This window comes from Lutjanus erythropterus, chromosome 1, assembly GCF_056507025.1.
Source record: "Lutjanus erythropterus isolate fLutEry1 chromosome 1, fLutEry1.hap2, whole genome shotgun sequence".
Taxonomy (NCBI): Eukaryota; Metazoa; Chordata; class Actinopteri; order Lutjaniformes; family Lutjanidae; genus Lutjanus; species Lutjanus erythropterus.
Genome location: NC_139317.1, coordinates 15,110,278 through 15,120,996, shown reverse-complemented (window position 1 = coordinate 15,120,996; position 10,719 = coordinate 15,110,278). Strand labels below are relative to the sequence as shown.

The 10,719-nt window shown below is 41.4% G+C and overlaps 1 protein-coding gene across 1 annotated transcript; it reads left to right on the top strand.

Moving 5' to 3' along the window:
- Positions 1–1,813: 1,813 nt before the first annotated feature.
- On the top strand, positions 1,814–10,435 carry marchf7 (membrane-associated ring finger (C3HC4) 7). Its single transcript, XM_084714733.1, has 11 exons — positions 1,814–2,164; positions 2,288–2,480; positions 4,502–4,639; positions 4,805–4,976; positions 6,057–6,248; positions 6,345–7,542; positions 8,350–8,519; positions 8,622–8,725; positions 9,132–9,236; positions 9,518–9,566; positions 9,737–10,435. Exons 1-11 carry the CDS (start codon positions 2,037–2,039, stop codon positions 9,826–9,828), a joined length of 2,541 nt encoding a protein of 846 aa, XP_084570859.1. The 5' UTR covers positions 1,814–2,036; the 3' UTR covers positions 9,829–10,435.
- The last annotated feature ends 284 nt before the right edge of the window (positions 10,436–10,719 follow it).

The following is a 10,719-nucleotide window of genomic DNA, read 5'->3' as shown; positions in this document are numbered from 1 at the left end:
TTAGCGACTCTCGTTGGATAACTGCACTTGTGACATGTGAAATGTCATCGAATTTATTTGACAAAAAAAAAACAACAACAGTAACGTCAGATTTCAAACAGGAAACGTTAACGGTAATATCAGTAGGCTGGTGTTGATGCTAATTCTTACCTTTTAGCTAAACGTTATCTAACGTGCAAACTAACGATAATAACTTAGTTAGCCAATTCGCGTTTAACCTTACTCGGGATTTAGTAACGAGGAGACAGCTCGTAAATTATCAATCAGCAAAGTATTCAAAGGCGTCAAGTGGAGGAGACCAGATGATGCTGGCTCATGTAGTTAAGGTCAGTAACTTAACTGTATGACTTGACTTAGACTTTTTACACATAAAGTGCGAACTTATGACTTGTGTCCGTTATGGCTATTAGTAGATGGTGATGTTGATGCATGCACATTTGCTCAGGTTAGTTACAGGTCTTGTGGTCAGATGGCATTGTTTTAGATAGCTATATTAATTTAAACATAGCTAAAACTATTGCAATCTAATAAACAAATGGCTCTCTACGTGGATCCGTAGGGAATGTGCTGACATGCACTTTAAGGCCTGCCTGGACAGTGATGATATGAATGCTGCTATAGATGATCTTAGACTGTAATAGTCTATGGTCTGATGTGCTTTGTGCTCTTGTAGAGACTGATTGATTCTATATTTTTGAGGCTGATAGTCCCTGATATTAGGGACTAAAATAATATTCTATTTTCTGATATTCTGCATTTGTATAGAATCGTGTTTGTGTTCTGTGTTGCACCATAAATTGTCTCACAGAAGACATTAATTGTATTGTCTGTAAAATTTCAAAAAAATTGTGAAAAATGCTTCCCAGAGTCCAAAGTGACTCTTCAGATTGTTGCTTTTGTCCAACCAATAGTCCAAGACTCCTAATTTTACTGTCTTAAACGTCAAAGAAAACCTGCAAAGCCTTACATTTGAGAAGTTTAAACCTGTAAATATTAGATGTTTTTGAACATCATCAAAATAGTCGAGTTTAAGTCCCGCATTAATGTACTAATGTTCATTTTCATTTGATTCTATTTCATAGAGGTTGTTGATTCAACTTTATGGCGATCATGAAGGCTGTGGTTTCTGGTATTGTTGCATTTAATTGCCCTGATTAACCTAACTGGGTTGGACGAAGCATAAACACCTTTCTGTTTAAAGCAACACAAGTAAACAGCACCGCGAACCACAGCCTTCAAAATGACCACAAGTTGAACCAACCCTTATCTGAAACAGCTGCAACAGAAACTGAACCTTGTAAATTTTAGAGAGGGAGGATGTTTGTGTTTTAGACTTCATCAGTTTTAGATGCAGCTGCAGCTTGTATAGCATCACTTATGTCAACTAGTAGTCAACCTCAACAGTTTGTAACCATGCTGTGCTAAATTTTAAAGCTTTTTCTTTTAGATTTTGTTGTCCTTAAAGATTTACTTCTTAAACAACTTCCATTTAACTGTTTTGTTTATTGTTTATTAATAAAGCTTTTGTGTTTCGCTTAATATCTTTTATGTTGTAGCAGGTGGGTTAAGCTTTAAGTGCTGTTTTGTGGTTTAAAATGTTTCACTTATCCTGTCTTGGCCTCTGTTACTGCTGTTCATTCCAGTCTGACAGGCTGCTGACTTGCTCAGCTATCTTTGACCACAGGTGCTATAGCTAATGTCCATGGATTCGTATCACTACCAGGGTGTAACTCATACTGTACCTCATTATGTCAGAAACTCTCAAACTCTGCCTTTCAGGTTGGCTTTCATATTAAACATCAGTAGCACTTGGGGGAACATCACAGTTTTCTTGACTTTGCGCAGTGAGTTGGATTCAGTAATGCATCTTACTAATAAATGATCTCAGAAGCATCTCACAACTGTTGTAGAGCACCCTGTTTGCTTACACATGTAGCTCAGAGTGCTACTGACTGCTGAAGTGTCATATTCGTGTGACAGAGTTCATAGTCCCTAAGATAGGCACTGTGACTTTGATACCAAGTTTACGAAGCAGCATGGTGGAAAGTTTTTATGTTTACAGACACACTGTCACGTGCGCTCCATCAACAAATCAGACATGCTCACGCGCCACCGCAGCATGCCTTGTTACTCACCAGATCGAGAGAAAGGTCTATACTGCAAGGTGTGAACTTTATGCTTTCTCTTTTCAGTCGGTGGAGAATGATTGTTCTTCCTGTTTCCTGTCAGCACATCTCATCTGTCGTGCAATAATATCTTTGGATTTCTCATCCTCTTATCACAACAGGCAATTCGTGATGGACTCCAGGTCTCGCAGACTTCCTTTTTGTCTGCCCAGCGCAAGGTCGTCCTACACATCAAGTCCATCAGTCTCCTCCTCATCACTGGGCTCCAGTAGATTATATAGTAGAGAGACGGTGTTGAATAATGATCGCTTCCCAAGGGCATCATCGGCTTACAAAGCTGACCTGGACCAACAGGTAGGCTGACGGCACAACCTTCAGGCTTCTTGCACAGAAATCTCTAAAGGCTATTTTATACACAGTGCACACAGCCCCCTGTAAATTTCGCTAAACATATACAAGTCAAATGGTCTACACAAGTCTCTGGTTTGCTGTGTCAGTCTTGTTATCCTGTCGGGGTGTAATGGTATACAAATTCACAATTCAGTATGTACCTCAGTTTTATGGCCGTGTGTGGTTGTTTTCTGTACAGCAGAAAGAACATTTTTGTCATTTATTTTGAAAAGAAATGCGTAAATATTCAACAGTGGTTCACAGTCCATAATTCATACTGTAACTGTTAAGGATCTTGAATACTGATATATTGTCAATAAGAAAAAAGTGAATAACAAACGTCAGTAATGCTCCACATTAAGACTCTGACCTGTCACTGAACAAATGGCACATTGTAGTAGAGCTCAAGCACTTTGACCATATGCTTAAATCCTGTGTTCTTTAAACTGTGTCATGGCCACAGGGATAAACACTCCTGTAATTTCCCTCCATTCCAGTAACGGACGCATTCAGTTGTTACAGTCGTAATGTTAAATGAATAAATGTCTTCACAGACAAACCCGACTTCCGTGTTGGCACATAGTTCAACACAAATCGTTGTCTTTTATCACTGTAACTAACTTGGGGGAACGAGACTACATGAGTTTGAATAAGTATGCTTAGCTGACTAGCATGCTACAGCTGATACACAGCAACTGGTGTGCCATCAAAAAGTTTGTGGTAAAATTCACGCTCTAGAATTTCTGTTCCACGTGTGTGAGTAGTAGATATAAACAGATAAATTTACAGGTTGGGTCACAGGGTGTGCCAAACCAAGGAAGTTGAATACAAATCCATATGCCCCACACAAACAGTTCAGGACATGTACTGTTACACTCCCATCATCTTGTATATGATGCTTCACTTAACATGCTTGTTAGTTTTTTAGGTGTTTGTTTCTTAGCTGTCCTAGATGAACAGCAGCTTCATATAATTCAGCTTCATAGACAAAGTTCATGTAGGGTGACAGTGTCAGCTGGAATAGTATTGGTTTAAGTTGGATAAAACAGTCCAGGGCAACAATAACAGCAACTGCACTTGTGTGGCCCACATGATCCAACTGTATCTGTGTTGCTATTCCACTTGGGGCTTTTCTCATCTGCCTTCTTAGTGTATCCCAGCGAGAGGGCATTCAAGTAAGCTCTTTTCTTCCAGCTTCCCCCAGGAGCGCAGTACAGTAGCTAACGACATTTATCAGTGGTGCATCAGCAGACACGTTGGAAGTCTTTTTTTAGGCCAGCCTAGATTCCTTGGCACACGATGTGTGTATTTTAGTCCTGCTTCTCGTCAAGGCCCGTCTCAGAAGATAGTGTTACTGTTGGTTGGGGCCCTGTCTAGTTGTTCCTCTTCTTTCCAGAAGAGTCCCAAACTAGGTGCAAAGACCCAACAAACCCCTCACCTTCCATGATTTAATTTAGTATGTGTGTGCCAGGATGAGCCCCAATTTAAGATGTGAGTTTAAAGACAAATCTCTGTTGTTGTTTCATCACTGTGAGTCACATGAACACTTACTATCAACTCAAAATGGGAATGTTTACAAGAAAATGAAGTTAGTTTTCTACAGTTACAGGCCATCAAAGGTATGCTATGGAGTTTCCTGTAAACAAACAATGTTTACATCCACTGTCTTGCAGAATACACCAACCTCAGACACCACCATTTCCAAAGTCAGTATTTTAAATGTTAATGTCAGCTCCCAGTCGTCATCTCTGCTCCTTGCTGTGTATTTCCAAGTTTTTTGGCACATTACAGCCACCAAAACAAGCATGAAACTGCTGGAATTTGTATTGCACCACATGCTTGTGCACGAGATGCAAACAAAATGAAGTACTCATCAAAACTTTGCTCCATAGCGCCACTACCAGACGACAGGAAGATAGTTTTTGTATGTGCATATGCATGAGTGCTAACTAATGCTACATGTTTTACTTTCTCTGCTTTTGAAGAATTCTCGTCTCCTGAGGTCGTCCAGAGAGTACAGCACCTCTGACAGCTGGAAGTTGCCTTCTTCTCTCACGTCCTCTAGCAGCAGATCTTACGACCGCCCATGGGCTGAATCCTCTCTCAACAGCAGGAGCAAACTGGTACTGGAGATGTACTATGTCATTTGTTTACAGCAGGCAGAATCAAGCCTGATTAAATGCACTTCTTTTAACATTTAAACATTTTAGAATAGAGATTAGAGAAATATTTCTACACAGTATCATTGTAATATAAATGTAATTTTTAATGTCTGCCTTTGTTCCCAGGGTGATTCTGAGGGGAGGTTGGGGATGCGCTCAGTTCTGCTGAACGCCACTGATGATGGCGATTCTAAAAGGGCCAAACTGTCATACAGCAACAGAGGACTGTACTCAAGAACACCCAGCGCTTCAGTTACAGGACCCACCTATTCCAGTAATGGGCTTAGCAGTGGCAGAGGTACGTAAAGCCAGACTTGTGTCTTGTTGTTCTGATGTGGAGAGGACATGACGATCTGACATGTTAATCCACACAGCGTAGTTTGTCTAGAGCGCACCCCCACCACCTGGCTTGAGCTGCCCATTGTATTTCCTCATTTTACTTCGCTCACTTGCAGTAAAATGCCGAGGCATCTCCAAAATCAGATGGTTGATCTTTTTACGGTGTTATTTGCTCATTAGTTGTAGAAGCTAACACAGATGATATGAAATACCAGAAATTCAGTGTCTATGTTCATTGACAGTTAATACACAAAACATACCAGATATGTAGTGTGTCGGCTGGTCTGATTTGGCTTCAATGCAGGTGGTAACAGTAGTGAGACTGGGCTGACAGTGGCACATCTGTGGTAACATGAGTGGTTAAATTAGGTTACATTAGTAAAATGTCACCATTACTGCACTACTAATCAAAATATAGTGATGAGTGTTGCATTTTGGGAAACCCAAAAACTATAATAAACCATGTTGACAGCTTGTGCTTGCAATAATGCAGCCTCAGTCAGTCTGATGTGGAATTAATTGGCAGCTTTTGAAGCCATGACGCTTATAAATGTCACACACTGATAACACACACACACTAATAAATGTCATAACTTTGAGTGTAGGTGTTGGGTGTGCAGGTTTGTTGTCAGTTGTACTGCAGCATCATCCTGCTCCAGCTATTTATAAATTCATTATTAACTCTATAAAATCCTTGACAAGTTTTTTGGGAACTTAGTATAGCATTAGCTAGTTACTCAAAATCAAATCACATGGCACCATTAAAAAAATTAAGAATTTTTTTTAGCAAGTAAAAGTCCTAAATCAAATATGGATAATCAGGTAGACTTTGCAGCATCAAATAAGCGGTAAAATGCCAAAAATATATAGTTGGTCTTTTTTCAGAAGTGTTGCTTTTCATAGTAACAGTAAATTAGCTAAGAACTGAATTGAGATGTCAGGTCAAATTGAAATTGATCATTCTCAACTATATTAAACTGATTTAGAAATTAACCCAGCAAACCACAGAACAGCTTGTATGCTCTTTGTTTTTTAACAGGTACAGCTGAAAAACAAAATGACACATGTGATTCATCATGGAGTTCGTGCCGTTTACTCTCACGGTCTTCGTCGTCATCTTCCTCCTCCAATCCACTGCTGTCCAGGAGAGAGCAGGAGACAAAGAATGAGTCCAGTCTCCCAGGTCTGGGAGACAGAAGGATCAGGACTCCTGGATTGACTTCCTCATTGTGTAGGCAAATTTTGTGACATAAACACACACCAGAATACAAATGTGTTATATGGAAGCTAATCTCATGCAAACTACTCTTTTCTCCTCTTCTTTCAGATCAGACAGACAGGGTTACCTCCACATATGCACAGGGAGCTCGGCCTAAAGAGACATCTTACACTCCCTCTTCCTCCTCCTCTTACTCCTCTGCTGCTAGAGAAAGTTCCCTAAATCGCCACCTCTCCTCTTCCACCTCCCACCGGCCTTCTCCTCTGGTGCGTGACTTCAGTGACAGACCTGCCGCCCGTTACTCCTCCACGCTCCACTCATCTCAGGAACAAACAGGAAACCATGAATCCTCCTCAAATATCTCCTCCTCTTACTCCTCCCGCACCCCCTGGTACACCACTCCCCTGGCCAGACCAGAGGCCACGCTCCCTCCTCGGCCGGCCCCCGAAGGTGCAGAGCCAGAGGGCCGTCGCTCCACTCGTCGCCTCTTGTCTCGTCTCTTTTCACGGCGCTCCAGCCAGGACTCCTCCAGCGGATCTTCCAGTGTTCGCTCCCTTGATGATGACAGTCCGTCGACTGGTGGAGAGTCTGTGGACAGTGACGAGGGAGCCAGGGTGTCTAACTTGGAGCCCGATTCTGCTGGAGGGTCAGAGGCAACGTTGGGTGGCCTTAGGAATCGTAGAGCAGACCTCGCCCCTATCCAGGAGAACAACAGAGACAGCTATCGTAGTGGCCCGCCGCGGCCCAGGATGTCACTGTGGAGAGAGCCTGGCGTCGGCAGTAGCAATACCACAAGCAGCAGCGGCGGAGGAGGCAGCAGCTCCTCCTGGCTCTCCTCCTCCCTCCGCGGGCGCTGCCCTCCCCTCCTGTCTCGCCTCAGAAGACACACTAGGGACGAGAGCGCACACTCAGCTGCAGGCTTAGAAGATGGCTACAGCCGCCCGCAGCATCTAATGAGGAGGTGGGATCACCTGGAGCATAAAGCATCACAGGATGATGATGATGATGAGGAGGAGGAGGAGGAGGAGGACGACGACGATGATGATGAAGAGGAAGAGGAGAAAGAAGAGGGAGCAGTTGGTTTAGAGGCTTTTGGTGCAGGTCGTCCCTGCGAAGTCGAGGATGAAACGTTACCTGAACTTGAAGATGGCGCAGTTCAGTTTTCACCACGCCGCAGAGTCGGAGTATATGAAAACATTTCGGTGTCAATGCGTCCACTGAGTGCTGCTGAGAACACGCTGGACGGCCAGAGGGAGAAGACCATCTCCAGCAGGGATCAAGAGAAGCTGCGCAAGATCAAAGAGAGGTAACTGATTTTGATCTTCCACATAATATGCATTTATTACTTCTTATCCTCTTAGAACACTGGTGTGTATTAAATAATGTGCTTATAGTGCATTCACATGCTTCTGGGATGGTTCCATTTCCCTGAGTTGGGAAGTCGTTCAGTGTGTTCATGAACTTTTAAGTTGTAAGTGGGAAAAAATATAGACAGCAACTCTACAGGTCATGTACCAAATGTTTCTCCAACTTTCCGAGACATTGTTTTGACTCTTTTGAGATCCTTTCATCAGAAACCAAACAAAGGAATGTCTGCACTTCATAAAATGACCACGGTATGGATTTGTGGCCTGCCATTTTTTACAAGTGGCCTGTGCAGGATGTGGCAAGTGATGGTTCTCTCTGACCAGACAGTGCTTAGTGTTTTCACTTTACTGTTTAGTAACAGCTCAGCTCTCTTGGAACCTCAACTGACGTGATACCACAAAACATACGAGGCACAATGGAAAACCAGGAAAAATAAATAAATAAATAACAAGAAACAAGCCAGTCAAGTCAGGCTGGGCTATACCATGCAGCGATAATACAGCGTTAGATGTGTCTCAACAAAATCTCATTCTCGGACACTTTGATTACTTTCATTGTGTGTATTTAACATTTAACAGAAAACAAGATATTACAAGGGTTATATATTGTTTTTATTATCCATAGGCAAAATAGAACTTCTGATTATCTCAAGCAACAATTTTTATCAGACTGTACCTTTTTGTGCAATAACTAGGTATGGTACTCTACAATCAGTGGAGCTAAATATCCTCTTTTTGGGCTATAGGCTGCTATTGGAGGATTCTGACGAGGAAGAAGGTGACCTGTGCCGAATCTGCCAGATGGGGGAGGAGTCAGCATCCAATCCCCTGATTCAGCCTTGCCGCTGTACAGGCAGTCTGCAGTACGTCCACCAGGAATGCATCAAGAGGTGGCTTCGCTCCAAAATTGGCTCGGGTAAATACAAACCTTCAAATGCAGCCGACAACAACAAACCGACAGAAACAACGTCATGTCAAACGAATCAATGTGTTTTGTTTTCTTTTTTTTTTCCTTTAGGCACAAACCTTGAGGCCATCACAACATGTGAACTCTGCAAAGAGAAACTGCGTTTGAACATAGACAACTTTGACATTCAGGAGTTATACAGGACACACGTGCAAGTGAGTCACCATCTTACTTCTTTTAGTCAGAGAATTGAATTTCAACATTTACAGCACCGCATTTTTAAATTCATGGTTATTTTGTAAGTAACACAACTAATCAAAAATAGAAAAGAGGTTGTAGGTCTGTCCTTTGAGATGATCTGTGATCCTTGGAATTCAAAAATGAACTGAGAGAAGCCAGACTAATTGACAATGCCAGGAAGGCTAGCACTCTGCACCATCTTAATCAAAACATTAATGAGGAAATATCTTTTAACAAGCAGCACTGAAAGTGTTCTGGAGGCCATTTGTGGCCTCTGGTTTTACTAAGACATTTTATTTTGGGATATTCTTTATCTCGTAAACCATCTGATGTGGGTGTTCTGGTTAAAAACAGCTGACAGGTTTTCTTCTTGCTTCACAGTCAGAGTATGATGAGTTCATCAGCAGTGGTCTGTATCTGGTGGTGCTGCTTCATTTCTGTGAGCAGAGGTTCTCTGATGTCCTTGGAGCAGTCGATGCTGCTGGGGTGAGAACACACGCATGCACACATTCACAGACACGCTAACTAGATTTACCCATTCAGTGCTAATTCAGTACTATGATTGATCATATCTGCACTAGAATAGACTTCCTCACATTGGCTGAAAGAGCGATTTGTATTTTATTTCTGGTCTGTGTACACTCGTTTGCACACATTGAACCACAAACACTCAAGTCAGTTCTGATTAATAGTTTGAAAATGTTTCGATGTTGAATTGTGGTAGAATAGAAATCTTGAAAAGAGAAACTTCTTCCTTTTCTCACCAGTTATTCAACCTGGTGAGAATTCTTCATGAACACATGGACAATCTTGAAAGTATGTTGCTCAATCCTTCTCTCCCATGCTTACGTGTCTGTTGAAAGTGCGTCCTCATGTTTAAAGCTATCAGATTTTCTCCACATCACAGAATCTCATCTCAAGTGTGATTTTCATTGTTACATTTATTATGCGGCCAAACAATTTGACTTGATGTCTCTGGATTGCAGATCCCCAGGGTGAAAGTGACGAGGAGATCCGAGACAATAGACCATCTATTGAGTTTTCTGACCTGGATGACGATCTTGAGGAGGAGTACTAATCCTGTCATAGTGGTGGAATGAGGGTAAAAAAAAACAAAGTGGGTCAGAGGATCTGAGATTGCAGGGCTACTCCACGCCATATGGTAGCTCACCCAGTTTTCACACATGCTTCGACATCGTCATAATCATCTGAAACGCAACGGCAGTGAGAGAAGCCGAATGCTCAGAACGTGTCTCGGCTTTTGCAGATATGCAAACTTGAAAATGAACTAGTGCGTTAAATCTTTTGGTTGACACCACCATATTTCTGTTTCTATAAGAGTGCACTTTATTCAATTATAATAAAATAAAAATGCAAGTCTTTTTAACTGTTATACCACAAGTGCTTTAATGTTTAAATGAAATGGCAGAAAGTGAAAGAGCAGGACACAGTGACAAGTACTTAAGTTTTGATGGCAAAGAGGCTTTTGGGGGAGACTATAAAAAGTGGTGATTATTCCTTTTATTATCTGTTTTCTCTGACTTTTCCCACTGAGAATATGAGTTTAAAGAAGAACTTAACCCATCAACAAATTTTCTTTGTTTCAGTGTTTGAAATGCTTTATGTATGTACAAATCTAGTTTCATGCTTTCAATTTTGGGAATAAAGATCGAATGCAAACTGTCTTTACTGTTAAGTCTTATTTACTATTATACATGGATTTACTCCTGTTGTTTCAGGCACAGTATAGCTTACAAGGTAGAGATGTTACAATAACTTGTGATGACAATTAGACAATTCACGCCAATTTTTTGCAAATGCTTAGGTCATGGCTGGCTTTATTTTTGTTGTATTAAAGAAAGAAAGTAGAAGAACTTTAGTTAAAAGGTAAAATGAGTTATATACAAACAAAACATGATGTACACTAGTATTTAATAAGAATTTATTTCATGTCATTTTTCTTTCATTT

Bases quoted from the DNA above. Each gene is read 5' to 3' on its own strand.
- marchf7 (XM_084714733.1), top strand. From the start codon at position 2,037: ATGGTGGAAAGTTTTTATGTTTACAGACACACTGTCACGTGCGCTCCA. The intron at 4,640-4,804 runs GTACTGGAGATG...CTTTGTTCCCAG, and splicing joins TCAACAGCAGGAGCAAACTG to GGTGATTCTGAGGGGAGGTT. The intron at 4,977-6,056 runs GTACGTAAAGCC...GTTTTTTAACAG, and splicing joins TGGGCTTAGCAGTGGCAGAG to GTACAGCTGAAAAACAAAAT.